This window comes from Guillardia theta (assembly GCF_000315625.1).
Source record: "Guillardia theta CCMP2712 unplaced genomic scaffold GUITHscaffold_59, whole genome shotgun sequence".
NCBI lineage: Eukaryota > Cryptophyceae > Pyrenomonadales > Geminigeraceae > Guillardia > Guillardia theta.
The window spans coordinates 468,800-492,090 of NW_005434615.1; the positions used below are offsets into that span (position 1 = coordinate 468,800).

Here is a 23,291-nt window from a genome sequence, read left to right on the forward strand (position 1 = left end):
ACATGTCACCATCGTGATTTAAAAGTAGTGTAGCACTTCTTGTCCAAGCTCTGACATGTGTAGCGTAGACTGTTAAAGCTCAACTCAGTTTCCGTCTGAATTCATGCACCCTGGATTCAGTGCGCTTCAACACTGCCAAATTAACCACAAGTGAAGCTGTGTGAGGACTGACAGTTTACTTCAAAAAATTTATATGAAAGACCTTAACATTGTCCTCACTTCAGAATGTTTTTCACATTTAGCCTGAATTACGTTTGGCTGAGTAAGTTTTGTTTTTAATCAATGTAGAAATACTCATATAGTGTCTGGAGCCGACATACTGTAACAGCACATAACCACATATGATCTCACCGAAAATTTCATTACAACAACATCACAGATTCACATGCAGCGGATGTAAAATCATCAAGATCTTCTCAAATAATATCAAACCAGTCTTTCATATTTAGTTGGTTGGGGCGCCAATCTCCAGGAAAGTATTCACATACTGCTTGGCAGCTCTTGTCCAGCTGTAGTCCTTGGCAGCAGCCATGGCGTTGACCTGCATCTGCTTGTACTTGTCCTTGTTGCCGTACAAGGAAATGGCGCGGTTGAAGTTCTTCACGAGCATCTCGACATCCGCAGGGGTGATGTCGTCCTGATCAACCTCGTGCTCCATTACCAACCCGGTCTCCATGTCACTGACGGTGTCCAGCAAACCTCCAGTAGGGCAAACGATGGGCAAAGTTCCGAACCTCATTCCCTCCATTTGCACCAGACCGCAGGGCTCATACCTAGAGGGCATGATGGCGAAGTCAGCGGCGGCGTAGGTCTTGTACTTCTCCTGGCCCTTGAAGGAGAGGACAGCCTTGAAATTGTTGGGATATCTCTCCTCCAGTTCCGCAGCAACCTCCTCCAGCTCCTCAATGCCAGAGCCCATGGTGACAAACTGAGCGTTCATGCCTCCCTTGAGCGCTGAATCGATGGCCTCGAACATGATGTCAACTCCCTTCTGTGCATCGAGACGTCCCATGAAAACAAACATGGGGATGTTCTCGTCAACAGCAAAGCCCTAAGACATGTCAGACTTAACAATACAAATACAAGTTCACTCACCAACGACTTCTGCATGGCAGTCTTGCCCTGGGCCTTCTTCTCGAGACTGGCACCGTCGTACATGATGTCGAGTCCGAGCTCAGCGTTGCTTGGGTTGACGATGTCCTCAACGCCGTTCAAGATGCCCTTGATGCCAGTCTTGGTCAGGATCTTCTCGAGCTCAGCACCCTTGGCGGAGCTGGAGGCAACCTCCTTGGCATACTGAGGGGAAACGGTGAGGACGGCATCGGAGAACTTGATGGCTCCAGTCAAGAAGTTGAGGACGTCCATGGGAGGGTTGGGGATCTCGACGGACTCCTTCAAGCCCTTGGAAGCCTTCTTTTGACGTCCAACCTTGAGGGGCTGCTTGGTGACCATTTCGTCCACCATCGCCTGGGGGAGACGAAGACGGGAGGCAGCGTTGGGATCATAGGGGAAGCGACCCTGGAATACCATGTTGTGAAGAAGGCAAGCGCTCTTGGCCTTGAACCATCCAGTGCCCTCCTTCTGAGCCTTCTTCAAGTACATGGGTACCAAGGCAGCATGCCAGTCATTGGCAACGAAAATGACATCCTGGCCATAGGGGTATCCGCCGAGAGAAAGCTTCTCGGTTGCAGCCATTGCAGCAGCGCAGAACATAGCGAACCTGAGCTGATTGTCCTCGTAGTCCTTGCCCCACTTGGGACCATAGAGCTTCTGCTTGGACAATCCCCAAACCTTCTCCAAGAAGAGAGGATGGTCAACAAACACGCGGTCGACACCCTTCTTGAAGGCGTGGAAGAAGCGGACGGTGGTGGTGGTGTCCCCCAAAGGAACTTCAGCGGTAAACTCAGTGTCCCAGGCATCGTAGTACTGATCGTAGCGGGGAGCAATGGACATCACACGATGTCCCAGCTTGGCAAGGGCGCGAGGAAGACCGTCACAAACCTGAGACAAGCATGTCAGATGCTTTGAATTTCAGACACAAACAAGACCCACCGCTCCGAGTCCTCCAGTCACAGACCACGGGGCGATCTCAGCAGACACGAACACAATCTGAAGCTTCTGGTCGGGAACAATGGCATCGGAACCGGCACCACCACGGAGGGACATGCGAAGATCCTCGCAAGTCATGAAGTTACGGGTCACCTTGCTGCCACCCTGGGGCACGTAGGCTTCTGGATCCCCATACTTGTCATCCTCACCCTTGCCCTCCTTGGACAAGCGGAGTGCACTGCGAGTGAGCGATGGGATTCTGTGGGATGAAGAGAACGAAGACACGCCAGTGGAAGCGTTGGAAGGGGTGAGAGAGAGGAGGGAGAGGGAGAGGGAGAGGACTGCCGCCGCTGACAGAACGGAACGGCGCATGGCAGCGGGTTGGGATGCAGCACAGCACCGCGAGGAAGCTTGAGGGCAGAAGAAAGAGCAGGGGGACCCGCCAGCAGCATGAAGGGTTACGTTGGGGGGAGGGTACTGGGACCCCTGTTGAATCCCTGCAAAAGCAGGGTAGGGGTGCCATCACCCACCTACTCTCTTCCATGATTTTGACACTGGGTGGTGATCTTGCGATGGGGAAGCAGTACTGTAATATATTTAAGTAAACTTTTGTTTACTAATTGAATCCCCTTTAATACCACAAAAAGTTTAGATATCAAAATCGTGCGGTGTTTTGGTGGTCTCAGTGATGAGGCACATTGGGAGAGGGTAGGAGGGTAATCGGGGCGTATGGGGGTCGTAAAAAAGGGGTCCAGACCCTCAGGGGAGGTAGGGTGCTAACAAGCCCTACCCCTACATATGACCAATTAACAACGGGAAGGGTGGGGTATAGAGACCACCCCATCAGTACGAAATGAGGGTTATCAACAAAGATTTTAAAGATGGGGGCGAGATGGTATCATTCTCAGACCCCAATAGGTAGGAAATAGGACTTCCTACTGATGATTGATAACCACCCGTTCTATCATCATGCAGGGACGGGGTCCACGGTTGTTGGGACTCGAAGTGTGAATGATCGCAGTGGACCCGGGGTGGGGTGGTTTTCGAGGAATTTGTAGGGTGGGGTGAAGGATCCTAGTCGTAGGCGTAGATTCAGTTTTGACACTACAGAAGGGGGTAAAGGAAGGTGTGATCGGGGGTGGGGTGGTCTTATGAAGGTACGACAAATACGCCTCGGTAAAGGCAAAAAGGTGTTGCAGTGGTGGGGGTGGGACAAGGGATGGTGTAGGGGTACGAGAGCCCTCCCCTCTGGGAGGTGTAAATGTACTTTCACATGAACCTGGGGGGTAGGGTGGTAGAGAGGGGTAGTCGAATGATGAAGCTCTCAATGCTCGCCGAAGTTCGACATTTGCTGTAGATGGTAGGGTGATGACGGCGAGAAGGAGGGGTTCACCATGGCGGAAGGGGACCGATCAGGACGTCGAACTGTTGCAGGTACGAAGGTAAGGCATTTCCTTGTAGGGGGGTAGGGTAATGAAAGATGGGGTGGGTACAGGGTGGGTGAAGGTTATGTTGAGCTACAAATAGTGAGGGTGGGGTAGTGGGATGGGACGCAAAGACTCGAAAGGGGGCAAGGCTCTGACGTCGTTTCAGTCGATTGGAGAGACAATACGATACCAGGGGGTGGGGTGGATAGGGGATTCCCTTTAGAGCGTCAGACTGAACCCTGAGGCAGGAAATAGGGGGTGGGGTGGTGGCAATTCCCGAAACTTGACGTCCGGCAGTGTGCAACATGGGGGTGGGTGGATACGAGGGGGGCTGAGGGTTGGTTTGGGGAGTCGCGGAATGAATCATGAGCTCCCGGAATGCTGAAAGAGTAGGATTAGGCTGTTGACTAAACATTCATGGTTCAATCAAATGGGGTTTTGAGGGGCCCAATCAAAAAGGGACGGTTCATTCTTTGTTGACCCTCAAAGATCCTCGTGGGACGGTCGGACTCCAGTAGCCTGTCACGGAAGTCACGCGCGAGTCACCACTGTGACCGAACAAAGACTCTTAGCAAGTTGCCGGGGTGCCACGGTGACTCGGCGTGACTCGCCCGGCACGGCCGCCGGGCGGGGGCGGCCGGCGGCGGGCCCCGCGGCGCCGGCGGCCCGGGCCCCGCCGGCCCGACCCGGGCCCCGCTGTACGGTAGCGGCTCGCCGGGGTAGTACGGTAGCCTTTGAAGTCCCAGCCCGGGCGGCGGCTTCAACTTGCGGCGGCCGCGCCGCGCCGGCCAATCATTGACGGAGCCTTTCAAGGCCCGACTGATGAGTCACCGGGTTCAACGTCCGATCGCCGGAGTCGGCCCGGCGGACAGTGACTCCGGCGGCCGCTAGAGAGACTGCTGGCGGATCATAGCAGATCCGGCGGATCATCAGTGCATTGAAAGATTTTACTATCATTGATTCATTCAGTGAAGGGCATCAAGACGAACCCTCGAGAGTTTACAAGTTGAAGTCAGGGAAGAGGGCACAGGTGATGAGCATGTACAGGAGCTGATTGACCGTCATACGGTTGGCCATCAGTACGAGGTCGGGACGAGGACGTAGCCGCATGTCATGTCGCCGTTTCTGTCTCGCGGGTCGCAGGGGACGAAGTCGATCGCTTGTGACTTCTTCACTCTCCATCCCAGCCGAGACAAGAATCGCCTGACATGCTGCTGATCCTCGGGCACCTGATGGTCCAACAGGCTCTCGTAGGAGCTTGGCCAGTCCAGCACCGTCGGCAAGGTGAGGAGGGAGTGACTCAAGTAGAGCGATCGAGCGCTCTGGAAGGCAAGCGAGTCTTTCCAGTCGCTCTCCATCCGCTCGAAGGGGCTCTCGTCGACTATGTCTTGAGCGCTGAGGATAGCCTCCAGTAGCCTCCCGCACACGTGGACCGTGTTGACCTCTGCTGTCTGCTCCAGCTGCTCCGCCAGGTTCGCCGCGTCTCCGAGCAGGTGGAAGCGAGCTTGCGACCTGCCCAGCAGCCCGCAGGCAACGTCGCCGATGCCGATGCCGATCCTGCAGTTGAGCTGATGCCTGCGAGACTCGTTGTACCTCTTGAGAGTGGAGATCATCTTGCGAGCGAGGTCGAGCACAAGCAGGCAGGTCGTCTTCGTCTCGTCTCTGGTCTGCCAGTCGTCGCCGTCAGGCAGCCACCCGGCCACTATGTACGCGTCTCCGATGGTGTCCATCTTGTAGAGCTGGAGGGTGACGACGCTCTTGTCGAAGCTCGAGAAGATTTCGTGGATCATCCGGGCCAGCAGGAGGGGGTTGAGGTCTCTTGACATTGTAGTGAACTTGCAAATGTCGAGCTGAAGGACAACCGCCTTCTTCATGGCGCAGCGAGACTCGAGGGGCTTGAGCAGGAGATCCTCTGCCACACTCTGAGGCATCAGGTCCCCCAGGATCTTCTGGAGCTTCCGGAGCTCGATGGCGTAAGCCTTGTAGAGCCTCCAGTGGATCCGCTCGACGCGCTCGAACTTTCGCTTGAGGGTCCAGGACGTGAAGCAGGTCAGGAGGAGCTCGAGGACGATCGCTCCTCGTCCCTCCTTGTGGCTCTTGAGCGAGATGAGGAGGATGGGCACAGAGCCTGCCACGAGGTTGATGTAGAGGTTCTGCTGCCGGGAGACGCCGCTGACAAGCGAGTGAAAGCTCGAGAAGACGCAGGTAAAGATTATGCTCCAGCCGTCGTCTGCCCCATGCAGATTCGCGTACAGGGAGGAGAGGAAGAAAAGAAGCTTGATGCCGATGAAACTCCACTGGCATGTCTCCCATGTGCATCGCTCAAGAAACGCGAAGGTGATGAGAAGTAAGCTCAGTACAAAGTTCAAGCACAAATTTGCTGTGAGGATGCGGAACACCATGCTCCTCTCCTCCTCCACCTCCTCGGGAAGGTCTCTTGCCGCCGCCTGCCATCCACCAGAGAAGTTGATAGCAACGAACTGGATGAGGACAGCGCAAGAGTGGACGACGACGCCGAGGCAGAGGAATCTGCGGTGCTTCGCCGTGTAGCTCGCAAGGAACTTTCGCTCAGTCTGCGCGTGCACGAAGCAAGACTCGCTCGCGTCAATCTCATAGCGGGCCCCTCGAATCACCTTAAGCGTCGAGCTGCTCAGAAAGTCGATGTCCCTGGCATGCGAGAGGTCTAACGCCTGCCAGGCGGAGGGGGAAGAGGAGGTTGAGGAGGCCATCGTGGGACTGGAGCAGCACGACTCCTTCCTCGGCTCGAAGGAGGTGTAGCTGTCCTCAGCCCTCTTCACTTCGTCAACCTCCATGCGACCCAGACCTTTGATGTCGAGATGCTTGTAAGCCTGACACGTCAGGCTGTCTCGATGCTCATCGATCAGCTTGGAAAATTCTGGAGTGCACAAGACGCGGTTGGCAGGCGAGTGCTTGCACAGGCGAGCTGCGATGTTGGTTGTGTTCCCGTACACACAGTAGTACTTGCGATGAATCCCCACGATGGCTCCAGCAACGTCGCCGTAGCTAATCCCGACCTTAAGGCTCAGCTCCGTGTCGTTCAACCTGTAAAGCTTGACAGTATCAATCAGCTCACAAGCCAGTGACGCCATGGCTGCGGCATGATGCCTCGAGTCTCCATGCTCATCGTTGCTGTCAAGCGGCTTGGAGGCACGCGGGCACGTGATGATGTACCAGTCGCTGACATGCTGATACTTGTACATGCCATACCTCGACACAGCTGCATCGAACGATTCGAAGATGCTGTTCAGCAGTTCAAAGCACTGGCCCGCTGGAATCTGCTTGAAGGATTCTCTAGGTTCCACTGAGCAAAACATGACGACACAGTCCTTGATGGTGGTTCCGAACATCTTGTCGCTGCTCTTGTTGCCTGCGAGCTTGCCGACCACGCTTTCCGGCACGAGGTTCTTCACAATCCTCCTGTTCTCTTCTGCGACGTACTTGGTCTTCTTGGCTAAGATGAACTTTTGAATCTCTTCTTGATAGTTGCGACAACAGACAACAGAGCTTGCAACGCCTATGACGAGCTGGAACAAAACGAGCGCATAGTCTGCCGAGAGGGTAGAGCCAGAAAGAAAGATGACAAATAAGAGAGAGAGAGTCGAGAAGAGACACAGAGCAAGCGCAGCCTTGCCGCTTGCTCGGAAGATGATCGAGTTGATTGAAGAGATGAGAAGCAGGACGGCTCGATGACCTCCCGTCACCATGTTGCCACATCCAGAGCTCTCAAACGATGGCCAGAACCACAATGTTCGCAAAGGATCCAGGTCTCTACAGTTGCGAATGCTCCAGCCCTTCTGCACCGACCTGCTCACTTGGATCCATGGAGCTGGTCCTTGCTTCCTGTAGCTGGCTTGAAGGTCTTCGAGGAGATAGGGCACTGTGGCGGTGACGACCGAGAATGCAAGGAACGCAACGACGATGAAGTCATAGTTGCGCATGTTCCACAACCTGAACTTCTTGTCGCTGAGAGTCCTACCCAAGAAGAAGCAGAAGAGGGAGTTAAGTAAGAAGGGGCAGTAGGTCAGCGAGTAGACCACTAACTTCTTCCCTGCTGCCAGCGCTTGAAAGCCTTTTAGGATGAAAACGAGAAGATATGCAGGAGTTGCGTATTTGATGCAAAATTGAATTTCTGTGGTGGAGTAACGTGCTTCTTGAAATTCGCACTTCCAATCTTCCCGAAAAGTTGTGACGCTGATCATGTCCAAGTGGTCTCGGTCGTGATTGCGCTTTCCAAGAGACGACGACGACGACGACGACGACGACGACGACGACAATGACTCAGGTTTGAGATATGTCATTGTTTTGATATGTGACAGATGCAACTTGTTCCTGTTCAAAACCCAAGTCCTGACATTCAAAGGTTATTCCAGTCTTTTTGCTGATATTCGGTGACCATTCGAAATGAGTCCGATCGCTGAAAAGCAAGAAAGTCACAAATGCAAAAAGGCCATGTCAAATGTTTGTATGAGAACATCAAAACAAGAATGATTGAACGGTATGGATTCCTACAGCAGATTTGAGCATCTTCCACAACAGCATCTTTCTACTGAAAAGGAGCATATGAACTAACTGTTGCTTCCTACTCCTCCCGCCATCCTCGCTACAAGTTTTCTTTGCAATCAACCCTGTACCCACCACTGTCCGATTGGACCCCTTTGCTATCAGTCAAAATGACCCCTCCTGTGAGGGGGGTTCCTATGAAGCACCCCTAGTCCGGTAAACCCAATGCAGAAAAAGAAAAGGTCAGATACCCCACCCATGAAAATGACCCCACCCGTTCCATACCAGTTTAGTACCCCCTTATTTTACCATTGAAATTTGGGTCAAAAGTACCCCTACCCTCCCATGCAGTGGTGTTAAGGTGGCTGGTCTTAACTAACCTTCGATGTATTCACGAAAACACTCGTTTTCGAGCTTCTTGACTGGTGGTTCAGTGAGGGGATGAGGGTATTTGACTGTCAGCGCATGCCTGACATCCCACTACCCCTCATACCCCTCATACCCCTCATACCCCTCATTCCCTGCCTCATCCCCCCTCATCTCCCCTCATCCCTGCCCTCATCCAGCACCTGTTCTGGCCAGTGTTCTGCAGAGTGTTCTGGCCCTCATCTGCTGCAGATCTGCTGCCTCATCTGGGCCAGTCATCTGGCCCTCATCCTCCCTTCCTGCTCCCTTCTCTCTGCAGCTCCTGTGCAGCTCCTGTACTGCTGCTGTACCTCTCTGCCTGTACCTGCTCCTGCAGCAGCTCCTGCAGCAGCTCCTGCAGTGCTTCTGTACCCGCTCCTGTCTCTGCTCCTGTGCCCTCGCCTGTATCATGCTCCTGTACCTCCTGCTGTACAGCCTGCTGTACCTGCTCCTGTACCTGCTCCTCTCTCCTATTCTCTCCTCCTCTTACACATCCTCCTTCCTCTACTCTACTCTCGTGCCTATCTCTCTTACTGTCTTCTCCTGTGCCTCTTTCCTTTTACACCGCTTCTTGTACCTCCTCTCCTCCTATTCCTCCTTCGTGTGTACTCCTGGATCAATTTCTCTCCTGATGTAACTCCTTGCGACTCATCCTCCTCCTGTACCTCCTGAATTTTCTCCCTCTCCCCTCTCCCTTCTCCCCTCTCCCCTCTTCTCATGTACCTCCTATCTCGTGATGTACATACTTATGTCATGACCCAGTTCTCCCACTTCCTCTTGTTTTCTATCTCTACTTCCCTTGCTACTCCCAGGAACCCTCGTTTTAGTTCTTTGTCTTTCCTCTCCTCCTTATCTCTTTCCTTTCATTGGAGGAGAAAGAGGTCGAAGGTGAGAGAAAGGAAGATGATGTGAGGCAAGACAAGATGGAAGAGAACTTCAAGGGCAGGTGTTCGAAATTGCGTCGCTCACTTGTATCAGCTCTAGTTATCGAACACCTCTTCCCACGTCAGAGAAGGCCTTGAAGCTGATGCATGTCGATGACTTGTGCCGGCAACGTGATCATGTGTGTTTGGCATCAATGAAGTCATCACTGCTCACCGATATGACCTCACACTGAGCGATTCACACGCCTGAATTCTCGCCTGCTGGTTCCGTCTGAACTCACAGGTCAAAGTCTCCTGGAGGTTGCGGTGGGGATGGGTCGTGAGGCATCGAAGATCCGACAAGACCACGACTGATCCGAGCGATCGAGCGAGCGAGCGGAGAGAGGAGGTAGAAACCTCAAACGTCGTTCTCATGAGACATACAGGTTGCTTTCATTCTCATCAATATTATTACAGGTAAGGTTAGCAAACTGGTGACATCCCTCTGCTTCTTTCGCATGCGGCCAGGCACACGTTAGAGCCTTTGAGCACGGATGAGCTTGAGTTGAGGATGCCGAGGTCGGGGTTCAAGCTTTGCAAGCTCGCAAGTGAGGATCGGAAGGCGCAGGCGAGTGCTCCAGCCTGTGCGTCTCCCTCCAGCCTTTGCAAAAGCCCCACCCACACGATGAACTTTCCCCGCTGAGAGAGCAACGGCAGGAGACTCGGGTTGTCCAGTACCGCTTGACTCAACGAACCATTCCTGCAGTCAAGAAACGGAGGACAAGCAGTGCCCAATACAAGCGAAGAATCATCGTTCAACGTCCACAACCTCATCCAGTTAATGTCGATGCCCAGCTGAACCCGAACTGAGCTGAGAATGTTTTCTTCCACGCAATACCTGCACTTGTGCGTCTCCAAACGCATGCAAACAGGCAAACAGCGACGCGAGCAATCAGAATCGTACATGCAAGGCTCCATATTGTCCGAGCAAGTTCCGTTACTGATCAACAGCCCGTTCACGTCAAGAGCAGCGACACACAGGAACATGCGGCTTCCTTCTGAGCCTTTCCTGGGAACCACTTGCAAGTCCAGCAGACTGGAGTTGGTGGAGATTGAGGGATAACCGACAACCTCGATCGCTCCTTCTTCTTCAACCCACGTCCGCCTAGAAAAGCGCTCTACTACGATACCCGATGATGGAATGGCGCGACTGACAAACGCTGTCCTAACTGACAGCACGCAGCCGACGTACATGGACATGATCTGATCTTGCAGTAGAAATCTGTCGAACCAATCAGCTTTCCACACGTGTGTCGTTCGTCGGACGGAGATTGTGAGGTTGAAGTAGTTGCCTGACCAACCCATGGAGGAAGCATCGCGGATCCCATGTAGCGCGCAGTAAGAAGAGGAGTCTCTCGGATAGAAGCTCAGCCTGACCGTCGTGTTGGCGTTTTGAGCAAGGGGAGCGTACTCAACCTGCAGCTTCGCCTGGTTGCATCTCGTGTCCACGGGACAGAAGGAGGTCTGGGAGGGAAACCCCCCGCACGTGCAGTAGTCTCGTCCGGGAGGGCAGGACGAGCAGCAGCTCTGCGATTGCGAGGGACACGAGTCGCTCAGCACCGTCTCCGGCATGCACAAGGTCGGGCTGAGCCTCAAGCCCGTCGGGAGCACCCCCTGCACTAGGGCAAAGATCTGGACTGAGTCCTGCGGGTTCGGGTCCCTCGCTACGAGCTCGATGACGATCGAATCCGTCGCGCTGATCTCGATCTGCATGGCTCTGTCCTTGTACGGGTCCCGCCGATGATCCTCAGCGTAGGAGGCTAGAGGGCAAGGCAGAGAGACGGAGTTACGCGAGCCCCTGGCTCTGAGCGAGATGATACAGCCCTGCTGGTTCAGCTGGAAGTAAGGTGGGGCCTGTAGGTTGAGGATCCACCGCTGAATCAAGCTTGCGTAATTGCCAAGAGCGTGTTCACTGACTGACATCTGATCCAAACAAGAGGCTTGGAAGGCATAGCACTCCAGCTTGGGCCGCTTCCCCACCCATCTGTGGTACACTGACTTGGAGTTGTCGATGGAATAAGCAACAATCTTGATGTCTTCGTTCAGATAGATGTTCGGGCAATAGCTGCTCCCAGCACACACGGAATCTACAAAAATTCCATTGCCCTCAGTGATATTGAGAGAATAAGACAAGGCTGTGGAGACAGGAGAGCTGACGTAAGTGAAACTGCTTGATAAAGGTGCTAGGATGGAGCTGTCGCGTGTAGGATCTTCGAGTTGGTACTGGGGGTTCACCCTTGGCGTCACCGGAGAGAATCCATAGGGAGAGAACCTGCCGCACTGACTCACTTGCGTCTGATTGCTGGTCAAATTGCTCGGATATTCTGTGTACAAGTGAATTTTAACATTGTTTGCGCTGGTAGAACTTTCCACGGTCTCTTGCGTGTTATGACCTAAACAAGCAGGAAAGAAATAGAACTCTGAGTCAAACTGATAACCAGAACGATAGGTGAAGTTTTCCTGCGAGGCAGTGTAGGTGAAGGTGGGAATAGGGCCGGATACATGAAACCGAACGCAGTAAGGTGAGCTGAGAAAGCTGTAGCCACCAGCATGTGTCCTTGCCATGAAGCAGATGTTGTCATTCTCTCCTACCGCTTCACTGCGAGGGGTGTAGTAGTACCTGCACTCCAGACGAGAGATCTGCTGGAGGTTGCAGGACCCGCAAGGGAGGTAGGGGGCTATCATTTCATTGAAGCAATCGCTCGAGCTGAAACTCTTTCTCGTGTTGTTGTACCAGAAGTCTTGGCCGACAGCCAACGCAAAGCCTGGTGCTGCTGTGATCAAGATCTCGTCGACTTGCTGCTCAGTGTAGATGATCAAATCGGCGTAGCAAGGAGCGGAATCTTGGATGTTGCATACGATGTCTGAATTCCAATTCCTCCAATAAGGCATGTAGGGAGAAGAATCTTGATAAAAAATGGAGAAAGCAGCTGTGACGACGGTTCCATTGGAAGTATTCGGAGGAATCGATTGCAATTCCCACCTTTCAACATTGTTCCACATGTAGTCTGACATTTGCACTGCGTAAACTTCCGACCAGCCTTGAGTGCTTGAGCTCACTAAGTGAATCGAGGGGCCATACAACGGGTCGAAGTCATGAAAGAGGTCCAGAGCGCGGTAACGTACAGAGCTATTACATCCCTCAAGTTTGCATAGCACGGGAAACAGCTTGAGCATCTGACCGTCATAATCATGCACCTTGACAAAGACATTCCCGGGCACAGAGTCATGGGACATGAAGATCGCCAAGGGAAATGATATGTTGGGAGAATAAAAGTTCTGCAATCGGAAGGGAGCGAGTGTAGGGATACAATCATAAACGTCTTGTTTCAAGCCTGTACAGTTGTTGCAACAGATCTTGACGTAGGTGGTGAGTAGCGAGGGGTCGTTACACATGACCACACTGTCCTGCCAGTAATGCAGATTATACCCACTACAAGGAACAAAAGGGAGTGAAGAACAACTGTTGTGCACTGATTTTTGTTGTAACCATGCTATCATAGCAATGCCTCTCTCATCCACCGCGATAGAGAAATTCATCACTCCACTGACATACTCCCAAGACCCTTCGAGAGCCGACAAGAGCGTCATGTCATTCACCTGCTCCACTTCCTCGCTGTTGGCTCCGCAAGCTTCATCAAAGCATGTCCGAACAACTACCTTCCCCAGCTCTCCTGCTTCTGCACAGGCTGAGAGAGCAGCGCTTGACGTCGCTGCGGACGCACAATTCGTCAGGTTTGTCCATGCGGATCGCAATGTGAAGCTGACGACTCGCGTGCCTTGGCGGAAGGCTGGGTGGATGGACCAGGAGAGAGAACCGCCGAGGAAGCGAGAGGAGTTGAAGCAGGCGAGGCAGCTATTAGTACCGCTGCCATCATCGTAGTAGCCCTCAATGCAAGCGCATTGACTCTTGGAGGTAGAACCGAAAGCACTGGTCGTGAGAGCGGGGCACTTGAGGCACGTCAAGGTCCCGGAGCCGTCATCGTAGTAACCAGCGGGACAGGAAGCGGAGGAGAGGGCGAGCCAACCATGGAAGAGAAGGAGCAACGTGACCCACCGCATGCACTCACACTGAGCTCACTGAGCTTATGCCCCGCGCCGTCCCCAAGCCCCTACGCCAGCGAGCAAGCAACTGCACCACAAGCAGACGAGGAGTTGCCCAAAAACTATAACGGTTGATAACGGTAACCGGTCCTACATCGTGAGGCGGAATTGACAAGAAATCAGCCAAGCCTTGACAGCGATCATCACAGGTACTAGTCTTTTACTTTCGGAGGGCATGACGAAAGGAATTGAAAGGAAAGCTTCTAACAAACAAGCCTTACAAACAACTTTCATCCCCTTACCTTCGTCTTGTTTCGTTTGATGGATACCTGGGGCCTGAGCTGCGTTTTTCGGTTGCAACATGCTGAGAAAGAAGAGAAAAGAGGAGAGAGAGAGCAGAAGAAGATACTAGTTTTTTGTGGCTCGCCAAGACCAACTGATGGCGTTGAGTGATAGAGACTCTGCCTAGACAAGTGAACAGCTCGACAATGAAATTAGCTGTTGTGAGATGAGCTGTCCAGCAATCTAGAAGCTCCTTGTAGAGGATAATGCCAATACGACATCAGATGCTATAGTGTTGATACATCATCAGATGCTAGTGTTGATACATCATCAGATGCTAGTGTTGATACATCATCAGATGCTAGTGTTGATACATCATCAGATGCTAGTGTTGATACATCATCAGATGCTAGTGTTGATACATCATCAGATGCTAGTGTTGATACATCATCAGATGCTAGTGTTGATACATCATCAGATGCTAGTGTTGATACGACATCAGATGCTAGTGTTGATACATCATCAGATGCTAGTGTTGATACAACATCAGTGCAGCGATGCGTTCCCACGTTACTGAGACAAAGAAAAAACGTACCTCGAGAGTTGGCGGCAATGTTGCCGTTGGTACTCATAACCGTCAGTCAAAATCGTCTACTTGTGCTTGATGGTCGGGTCGCTGAGAGAGAAAGACAGAGAAAGGGAGGGACAGGCAGGTAGGCAGGTAGGCAGGTAGGCAGGTAGGCAGCCTGACTGACTGACTGACTGAGGCAGAGAAAGAGGCAGAGGGAGAATCTGATCATTGAGGTTTCTAGCTATTCCTTCACCGCATTGAAGCCTGGCGTCATCATGGAACGAGAAGCTCTCGGCGACTCAGATTGGGTTCTTTCTATCATTTTGCAACACGCAGTGACACTAGCCCGACAGTCAGAGGAAGGCTTTCACGAGTTGCTGATCCCTCGCAACTCAAGTCCATCAAGCCTCGGAAGCGTGGGGCTGACCTTTTACAAAGTGTTCAACGGGCCTTGCATCGTATCTAGTCTGCAAGCAGAGGTGCAAGAGGGTGTGTGATTCAGAAATGATGACAGGCGGTGTCGTACGTTCTTGCAGGGATCGGCAAAGAGCTTTGGCCTGCGTGCTGGAGATGTCATTCATAGGGTTGATGGGCATGACGTCTTGAGCTTGTCCTCGAATGAAGTGACGGCCCTGATTGTTGGCCCTCCAGGCTCTTCAGTTTCTTTTCAGATCAGCAGAAGCAGGTTCGGAGCCTTCGACAAGGTCAAGTTTGCTCGCCAGACCCGACAAGCTCTCGTTGCCCGAGGCAGCAGGGGTGCACACATGGGACGGGGAGCTTTGACGAGTGTGGGAATGACCTGTGCCAAAGTTGAGCATCCAGGGCCGTTCATAGTGACATCGATGGAACGATCGGTCTGAACCGTCTGTTGAATCTGCCCGCCTCTCAACCTCCTTGGATGCAGGGAACAGCCTTCTCAAGCGGCCTCGTCCGTGTTGGGCAGATCCTTCATGAGGTAGAGGGGAGAAGCACGAGCGTGATGAACTTAGAAGAACTCGACTCTCTTCTCTTGGGAAGGCCTGGCTCCCTGGTTCACTTGGTGCTTTCCAGCCATGCGCTCGATGTCTCCGGCAATCAGAATGTAAGACTTGGACGGTCACAAGAGACTGCGATCTCTGACCTGATCCTCACTCAGTACATCGAATCGCAAGTCATCTTTCGAAACCAGCAAGGTAACGTGGGGATGGAGCTCTGGAAGGGTCTTCATGACGTCTTCGAAGTGCTGTCTGTTCAGCCCGAGGTCTCCTCTCTCTTGCGTGGGTTTTCCTTTTTCTCACTTACAGGTGAAGGGGCCGGCAGACACCGCTCGCCTGCAGGCCGGAGATGTCATCCATGCTGTAAACGACATGAGGTCCCAGTCTCCTCCTCTCAGTCACTTGCTGAACCCGATGATCCGCCCTCAGCGCCCATCTGCTGAGTAGTGACCAACTCAAAAACTTTTTTCGTGGGGAGCCGGGGTCAAGACTTGTGGTGTGGAAACAAAGGAAGCCCCTCCGTCTAACGCAGCAAGAGCGCATCAATGCAAGGTCAGACCAAACGCGGTCTGTCCGTCGCCTGTGCTAACTTGAAAGCCTGACCGCAGTGATAGTTTTCACGATTCTTCACCTCGGGGCTTTTATCAAACTTTGAATTAAGATATTTCAGTGACTTAAAAAATCAGAACAAGGACAACACCATCGAGTCGCTATTATCATTTACTCCAAGTTAAGTTGAAAATCAGTACGAGGACAATCAGCAAACCCTCACTGTGACACTGTCGCACGATCGGACAGCGAGAACCAACCCTTATCCTGCCGATTGCTGTCCCCCAAACTTAACTGATCTGGCATGGCCCGACGTAGAGCTTTACAGCACTTCAGTAGTGTGAACGCTCCGGCCCGGAGTAACTCGGATACTACTCAGTGACGAGCCCAGGCCGCTGAGGCTGAGGCTTGTCAGTGTAGTATCCGAAATAGTATCCGAGATGGTATCCGGCATAGTATCCGAGGTGGTATTCGGAGTCAGATCCGGAGTAGTATCCGAAGCGCTTCACGTGCGAGCATGCCGGCGAAGACAAAAGAGAAAGGAGGAGAGCTGATGGCGATGGTGCTTGAGTTCCTCGTGAGCTCTGGGCTGAGCAAGACAGTAAAGAAGCTAAAGAGCGAGGTCGACCAGGAGGTTCGGACTTTCATCTCCTCTCATCGCATGATTCATGCACGCGAGTCGTTGATAACGTCTGACCTCTGTGGCAGTTGCCCAGCGTAGAGGGGAAAAGCTTAACGGAGATGTATGAGCTTTATCAAGCACATGGCAAAGAAAAGTAGTCCTCTCATGTGCAATGAAGTCATCCTATGATGACGACTTTCATTTGCAGGGATGTGAAGAAACGTAAGAAGGCGAAATCAGACGAATCCGAAGCTGACGGAGAGAAGGAGAATGCAAAGAAGAAGAAGAGAAAGCAGAAACCCTCTACACCCGAAGATTCCGAAGCTGAGGAAGGTGAAGATGAGAGACCCAAGAAAGATTCAGCGGCAAAAGGCAAATCAAAGAGCAAAGCAAAAGGGGAGCAGAGCGATTCCGACGAGAGAGCTTCCACATCAGGACCAGTTGACTCTTCATCCAATGAGGCTGACAACCAGAACTCCAAGAGCAGCACACCATTCAAGCGGATAAAGGAGGAAGATGTCACCTACATGAAGGTACGAGGAGGTCACACGGAAGCTACCCGTCTCAAGGACAACACTTTCGAATCCAAGGTGAGGCCTTGAAAGCTTTCTAGTCTCTATACTCTACTAGCCCCTAGCTCTACTCCACCCATGGTCAATATCTGAAGCCTTGTTACCGCAGAATGGAGATGCGTATGGTGCGAAAGCTGCTGGAATCTTAGGGCAGGTTCGAGGGAGGGACTTCAGGTTTGCTTCGAGTTTAGGTTGTCGGGTTTTGAAGGAGTCGGGTTACAGGCATGAAAAGACCAAGAAGAAGCGATCGTATCGCTCTCCGGGAGCCATCGACCTCTCGAGTAACTCCATCAAGTTTGAAAGCTCCGATGATGAATGACAACACGTGTCTCTTGCCTCTGTGCTTCGATTTCCCTCGTAATCTACAACGAACTTGACGGACCTGCAAGTTCGGAAACGACCTATGCATGTTCAGCGAGTGAGGATGTGGACTAGGCTGTATCCCTCTACCATCGGATTTTCCTCAGTGACAATTTTTTCCTTCTTTCTCTTTACAACAAATAAAATATGAGATCAAAGCGATGCCTCACTACTTCTCAAGAATGCTGATCTCTTTCAGCATAAATCTCACGATTCTGAAACTCCTGTCGTCTGGTTTTCCATTAGATAACGGAACGATGCAATCGAAGAGGTCCTGGCTAGATCGGACTCCTGCACAAAGCATGTCCCATATGGTTTTGAGCTGGTAATTCGCCTTCTCCATGTTTTCGACAAACGTAACAAGCTGCCCTTCCTCCTCAGCATCTGTCATCTCTGCCTCGCCAAAGGCAACTTTTGTCGCCTTTGTTGCAAACACAGCAAGCCTCGTGAGGTTTGGTTTCAGCTGATTCAGGATAGTTTCGAACTGTGGATCTCTTGGCAGCGCATGTCTGCTGTCGTCATCGATCTGAGTCAACAAGTCTTTTTCTGGCATCTCGACGAACTCGATGACTTTACGCACGAAGTGAGCTGTGTTGGGATCTAACGATACACAAAGCGATCCAGCATCTCTTTCTCCCTTCCAAATCCGCTGGACGCAGGCTGAAAACCCTCGCCAACCATCGTCCTCCATGGCAGGCAGGCGCACACGCTCAAGGCTCCTTCGAACTTCATCGTTCCCATGCGCAGCCAGTGCGATGGCTTGGAACACTGGTTCAAACACTGATTCCAACGCCTTGACCTTTGGGGGGACGACAGGAGGCGTCGTAGGGGCAGGGGGGGCAGCACCAGCCGCATCTTCCTGATGCTCAGCGAGCCAATTGACAGCATCCATCAGATCAAACCCGGTGACTCGGAGAGCTTTCTCAGCTCGTGCCCGAGGGAAACCCATGTCGACCAACTGCGTGATTAGCTCAGCATTGTGCCGCTCGTCTTGACTCTGAGGTGACTGCCTGGACGTCCGATGGGCTTGTGCCTGCTGTTGAGGCTGCACTAACGGCTGAGAAGCACGTGATTGAGCTTGTTGTGCCTGCTGTATCCTTTGCATGAGGTTGTTGGAGAACTCAGTCAAGCTTGAGGAGCTAAGAAGATCCACTGTGCCCCGTGCGCTGTTGTCTTCGGAAGTTGGCTGGTGAATCTCCATGAAGAAGATGACCTGGTCAAATTAGCTTAAGACTGGTAGCAAACTTTGTCGCAAGAAGAAACCTCTTCTTCGCCTTTCATCCTTGTACTCACAAGCTCTTGGTCCTTGACCTGCGCTGGTTGATCAGCGATCAGACTTGAGTGATAGTGCAGCTTTGACCACTTCGCCATGGTGGACAAGGATGGAAGTAGAAGCACCTCCAAGGCGCTGAGCTACAAGAGCACGGAGCTCTCCGAAGGAAGAGGACGCGGCGAAGGGAACTGACATGTCACCCCCCCGCATGCTCCTGACCCGCACTGACCCCATGGCAGTGACCTGTCGATCTCCCGGATACTCCCGGATACTCCCGGATACTCCGAAGCCGGATACTCCCGGATACTCCCGGATACTCCGAAGCCGGATACTCCCGGATACTCCGATGCCGCGTCTGGTTGCCAGCAGTGCTGGTTCTTTTCGGGCTTGTGTTTTGTGTGTGATTGTGCAGCTTCTCGCTGTGCGCTGTGTGCCAGGAGGTTTAGCTTGTTCCTGCTTTGTTTTGCTTGAGGCACTTTTTACCTTCTCTGCGGCCAGTAAATCCGTCTTGTCCTTAGACGCGATACCCGGAGGCAGCCGACTGACCACTGTCAGTCGAGACGTCCGCTGCCGCCACAACGGAGACGCCTCGCCAGCTCCGCGACGGTCGTCGGCTCCCGGCACTCGGGATGTTTCCCCCATCGGAGTCGGAGACCTCCGGCGAAGAGGCTCCTCCTCGGGCGACTCGACAAACTTTCCGAGGAGGAGCTGTCCTCTGGCTCGAGAAGTGCTTGCGCCCGCAAGGGCGTCATGCGCCTCGCACCAGACAAGAGCGCCTCCAGCGTCAGCTGCATAGTGAGGCGCTGATAGGTGGCGGCGCGTTTGCGAGCCTGAGCCAAGACCTCAGCAGCAGGTCAGTCATCAGGCACGAAGTGCCGACCAAACGCCGCATCCTCAAGAGGCATCGAGCGCTGAGCAATGATGTCCGCGAGATACCAGATGAAGCGGAGGGTGTCAGGATGCAGGGTACCGTCCGTCGAGATGGCAAGAGGGATGAACGCTCGAGGAGGAGGAGTCATAGCATATGCAGCGCGATGTTTGCGAATCTTCTCAGACGCTGCAAAGCTAATGGATTTACTGGCAGAAGGTAAAAAGTGCCTCAAGCAAAATAAAGCAGGAACAAGCGAAACCTCCAGGCACACAAAGGGTGGACCAACGTCACGCCCTCGTACTGCTCGGACCCTCGATCGCGGATTCCAGGGATGTGGATATCCCCCCTTCTTTTTGCGGCCATGAGGATGGGAGGGTTTGCTAGGGTACCTGCCGTCGAGACCGAGGATCCCCCACTGCATCGATGACGCTCTGAAGACCAGCTTCGTTCAGCATCGACCGAATCGTACGAGTAAGGTTGTCATGCGCCGTGGGAAGCTTGGAGGATCGGCGTTTGCAGGTCTGGAGATGATGCGCAGCAACGGAGGGATCAGGTCGAGCTCGCGCTGACATCCATAGTGTCGGCGGCTGCCCTTTCTCCGTCCGCGGCCGCCCGCTTTGTGGCGGCAGCGGACCGGCTGCTTGTACGGTCTGGTGCGAGGCGCATGACGCCCTTGCGCGCGCAAGCACTTCTCGAGCCAGAGGACAGCTCCTCCTCGGACTTTGTCGAGTCGCCCGAGGAGGAGTCTTTGCCGGAGGTCTCCGACTCCGATGGGGGAAACACGTCGAGTGGCGCCGACGATCGGCGCGGAGCTGGCGAGGCGTCTCCGTCCCTCACTGTGACGTCGGTGGGGTGCTTGCTGCTGGTCAGAGCTCGCCTGCTTCCTCCCCGGCATCCGAGTCGGGTCACGCCGGTCCTTGGGCATTGCCGCGGCGTCGCCGCCGTCACGGGCGGTGTTGGGTGTCGCTATCCATTGACATCCATTGAGGCTGTCAATGGATTTACTGGCAGAAGGTAAAAAGTGCCTCAAGCAAAACAAAGCAGGATCAAGCTGAACCTCCAGGCACACAGCGCACAGCGAGAAGCTGCACAATCACACACAAAACACAAGCCCGAAAAGAACCAGCACTGCTGGCACCCAGACGCGGCAGCGCCAGCCCAAGCGCGAAGCCGCGCAGACAAGCAGCCTAAGGGTCAAGCAATCAAGCAACACGGACAATGGATTTACTGGCAGAAGGTTGTGCAGCTTCTCGCTGTGCGCTGTGGATCACACACAAAACACAAGCCCGAAAAGAACCAGCACTGCTGGCACCCAGACGCGGCACCGCCAGCCCAAGCGCGAAGCCGCGCAGACAAGCAGCCTAAGGGTCAATTGAGCAATCAAGCAACAAGCAGCAGGAGCATGCAGGAGGAATAAAATCCCTTAGACGCGATACCCGGAGGCAGCCGACTGACCACTGTCAGTCGAGACGTCCGCTGCCGCCACAAAGCGGGCGGCCGCGGACGGAGAAAGGGCAGCCGCCGACAACAAGCAGCAGGAGCATGCAGGAGGAATAAAATCCCTTAGACGCGATACCCGGAGGCAGCCGACTGACCACTGTCAGTCGAGACGTCCGCTGCCGCCACAAAGCGGGCGGCCGCGGACGGAGAAAGGGCAGCCGCCGACAAGGAGCCGGCGTTGCCCGGGGGTCCGCCTGGGGCAGCGGACGGAGGGAGGCTGGACACAGGAACACGGTACCGCTCGAGGTAGTCCTCCTCGCTAGCCTCCGAGTCAGCGGTAGCCGAGTCAGTGGTAGCCGCCCGTGACGGCGGCGACGCCGCGGCAATGCCCAAGGACCGGCGTGACCCGACCGATGCCGGGGAGGAAGCAGGCGAGCTCGGACCAGCAGCAAGCACCCCAGTGGTGTCGAGCTCTCCGGATGCCGGATCTTCTTATTCCTGCCCTGTCAGCCATTCGTCGAGGAGGCAGATTTATTCAGGGCCCCTCTCCAAGGGAGCTGATAAACACCGTCGACTCGCGACGAAGCTTGCTTTGGCAGCGATTCGCTCATTTCTTGACCAGCACTTCCTCTCGTCTCACCCTCGAGCGATTCAGTTCGGACTCGATCGAGACGGCTGTCTGAAGTTCTCGCAAACAGCGTCAGCGCTCCTGCCCCTTCACGCTCGCGGTGATGATGAGGATGTTGCCAACCCCACAGTGCTGGTGAGCTTGGATGCAAAGAACGCCTTCAACTCCCTCGACCGCCAGGCTCTCTTCGATGCAATCGAGGGACGTGCGAGTCGCGACTACTTTGATGGGAGCATCACTGAAGGCGCAAGCTTGCCCTCTTGCGAGCATCTCCGTTTGTTCGCCTCCTACCTCTCCAGCTACTATGGAGACTCTGCTGACCTTCGACTCTTTCACAAAAGTCAGTCAGCCTCCGTTCAGTGTACCTCGGGCGTCTGTCAGGGCGATGTCCCCTCCAGCGTATTTTTCTGCCACAGTATCCACCCCCTGCTCCTCCATATCGCAGAGCTTTTTCCCTCTGTTCGAGTCTTGGCCTATGCTGACAACGTCGTGCTTGTCGGTCCACTCGAGGATGCCGTTGCAGCTACGTCCGCTATGAAGAAGTACATGTTGGCTGATCTGAAGCTAGAGATTCAACCTCGCGAGTCGAAAGTTTACATCCCCTCCTGGCATCAACACCCTGATCTCTCGCAGCTGAAGAAGAGCCTTAAGCGCCGTCTCAAGACTCAACTTCTTCACTTCGAGGTCGTCACTGGCGGGATTACACTTGGCGGCCTGCCTATCGGCACGGATGGATTTCATGCTAGTCAGCTCCGGGCGAAGGTTTCTACCCTCAACGAAGAGCTCTCGAAGCTCGGGCTCGTCCAGCATGGCTTCATGTTCAAGACGCTGGTGAGGGCGAGCCATCTCCAGAAGCTGCGCTTCTTCCTCCAGGGGTCTTCTCCGTTTCTCCCGCGGGTCCAATCACAGATTCGTCGCTTTGACCTCTCTGTCCACCTGGGGCTTGAGAAATACCACCGCTGGCCTTCCTCGCAGTACCTCGCCGCGCATCCCGACCTGCTAGAGTTTGCGAGGTTCAAGCGGGAGCTTCCGCATAGTCGGGGAGGGGACGAGTTCACGCCCTCTGAGGGTCTACACCCCGCTGTTTACTATACGGCTATCGCTCGCTTCCTCGCTTGGTACTCTGACCAGCCGATGTCCCGGACCTTGCCCTCTCCTCATAGCCTGGACGTTCACTACTCCGTGCCCAGAAGCATCCTCTGGCGACCTTCTTCGTTGAGGCGCACGACTTCGTTCATAATGCTGGAGCGATCCTCTACCGTCGTGTGAGGGCTCCTGCACCGGCTGCAGATGGCGCGGCGATCCCACCTGCCCCGGCTGCTGTGCCTGATGACGCAGGACGCCCCCCGGCATCTGTAATGGATTTACTGGCAGAAGGTAAAAAGTGCCTCAAGCAAAACAAAGCAGGAACAAGCTGAACCGGCAGGCACACAGTCCACAGCGAGAAGCTGCACAATCACACACAAAACACAAGCCCGAAAAGAACCAGCACTGCGGGCACCCAGACGCGGCAGCGCCAGCCCAAGCGCGAAGCCGCGCAGACAAGCAGCCGAAGGGTCAAGCAATCAAGCAACAAGCAGCAGGAGCATGCAGGAGGAATAAAATCCCTTAGACGCGATACCCGGAGGCAGCCGACTGACCACTGTCAGTCGAGACGTCCGCTGCCGCCACAAAGCGGGCGGCCGCGGACGGAGAAAGGGCAGCCGCCGACAAGGAGCCGGCGTTGCCCGGGGGTCCGCCTGGGGCAGCGGACGGAGGGAGGCTGGACACAGGAACACGG

General features: G+C 54.0%; 8 protein-coding genes across 8 annotated transcripts; 3 read left to right on the forward strand and 5 right to left on the reverse strand.

Annotated features, from left to right (window-relative positions):
- Nucleotides 1–344: 344 nt before the first annotated feature.
- On the reverse strand, nucleotides 345–2,428 carry gbss (UDP glucose-starch glycosyl transferase, PPC-targeted). The gene is made up of 3 exons (XM_005828456.1): nucleotides 2,053–2,428; nucleotides 1,096–2,001; nucleotides 345–1,051 (listed from the first exon to the last, which is right to left on the reverse strand). The coding sequence occupies exons 1-3, from the start codon at nucleotides 2,419–2,421 to the stop codon at nucleotides 446–448; spliced, it is 1,881 nt and encodes a 626-aa protein (XP_005828513.1). The 5' UTR covers nucleotides 2,422–2,428; the 3' UTR covers nucleotides 345–445.
- A 2,502-nt stretch (nucleotides 2,429–4,930) lies between these two features.
- On the reverse strand, nucleotides 4,931–5,335 carry GUITHDRAFT_60850 (hypothetical protein; the record flags this gene model as incomplete). Its single annotated transcript, XM_005828457.1, has 1 exon — nucleotides 4,931–5,335. A coding segment is annotated over one exon (405 nt), but the record flags the coding sequence as incomplete, so codon positions are not given.
- A 4,360-nt stretch (nucleotides 5,336–9,695) lies between these two features.
- Nucleotides 9,696–11,071, reverse strand: GUITHDRAFT_153828 (hypothetical protein). Its single transcript, XM_005828458.1, has one exon. The coding sequence runs from the start codon at nucleotides 11,036–11,038 to the stop codon at nucleotides 9,749–9,751; it is 1,290 nt and encodes a 429-aa protein (XP_005828515.1). The 5' UTR covers nucleotides 11,039–11,071; the 3' UTR covers nucleotides 9,696–9,748.
- Nucleotides 11,072–12,612: 1,541 nt separating this feature from the next.
- Nucleotides 12,613–13,450, reverse strand: GUITHDRAFT_153829 (hypothetical protein; the record flags this gene model as incomplete). Its single annotated transcript, XM_005828459.1, has 1 exon — nucleotides 12,613–13,450. A coding segment is annotated over exon 1 (733 nt), but the record flags the coding sequence as incomplete, so codon positions are not given.
- Nucleotides 13,451–14,263: 813 nt separating this feature from the next.
- Nucleotides 14,264–15,643, forward strand: GUITHDRAFT_112510 (hypothetical protein; the record flags this gene model as incomplete). The annotated part of the gene is made up of 7 exons (XM_005828460.1): nucleotides 14,264–14,275; nucleotides 14,423–14,530; nucleotides 14,576–14,711; nucleotides 14,874–15,076; nucleotides 15,127–15,303; nucleotides 15,358–15,462; nucleotides 15,506–15,643. 7 exons carry the CDS (start codon nucleotides 14,264–14,266, stop codon nucleotides 15,641–15,643), a joined length of 879 nt encoding a protein of 292 aa, XP_005828517.1.
- A 655-nt stretch (nucleotides 15,644–16,298) lies between these two features.
- GUITHDRAFT_112511 (hypothetical protein) lies at nucleotides 16,299–17,258 on the forward strand (the record flags this gene model as incomplete). Its single annotated transcript, XM_005828461.1, has 5 exons — nucleotides 16,299–16,379; nucleotides 16,454–16,521; nucleotides 16,576–16,957; nucleotides 17,049–17,113; nucleotides 17,162–17,258. 5 exons carry the CDS (start codon nucleotides 16,299–16,301, stop codon nucleotides 17,256–17,258), a joined length of 693 nt encoding a protein of 230 aa, XP_005828518.1.
- A 210-nt stretch (nucleotides 17,259–17,468) lies between these two features.
- On the reverse strand, nucleotides 17,469–19,464 carry GUITHDRAFT_112512 (hypothetical protein; the record flags this gene model as incomplete). Its single annotated transcript, XM_005828462.1, has 7 exons — nucleotides 17,469–18,512; nucleotides 18,563–18,610; nucleotides 18,660–18,760; nucleotides 18,802–19,025; nucleotides 19,100–19,139; nucleotides 19,336–19,402; nucleotides 19,453–19,464. The coding sequence occupies 7 exons, from the start codon at nucleotides 19,462–19,464 to the stop codon at nucleotides 17,469–17,471; spliced, it is 1,536 nt and encodes a 511-aa protein (XP_005828519.1).
- A 310-nt stretch (nucleotides 19,465–19,774) lies between these two features.
- GUITHDRAFT_112513 (hypothetical protein) lies at nucleotides 19,775–22,780 on the forward strand (the record flags this gene model as incomplete). The annotated part of the gene is made up of 5 exons (XM_005828463.1): nucleotides 19,775–19,828; nucleotides 19,886–19,914; nucleotides 19,963–20,295; nucleotides 20,488–20,810; nucleotides 21,219–22,780. 5 exons carry the CDS (start codon nucleotides 19,775–19,777, stop codon nucleotides 22,778–22,780), a joined length of 2,301 nt encoding a protein of 766 aa, XP_005828520.1.
- Between the last annotated feature and the right edge of the window lie 511 nt (nucleotides 22,781–23,291).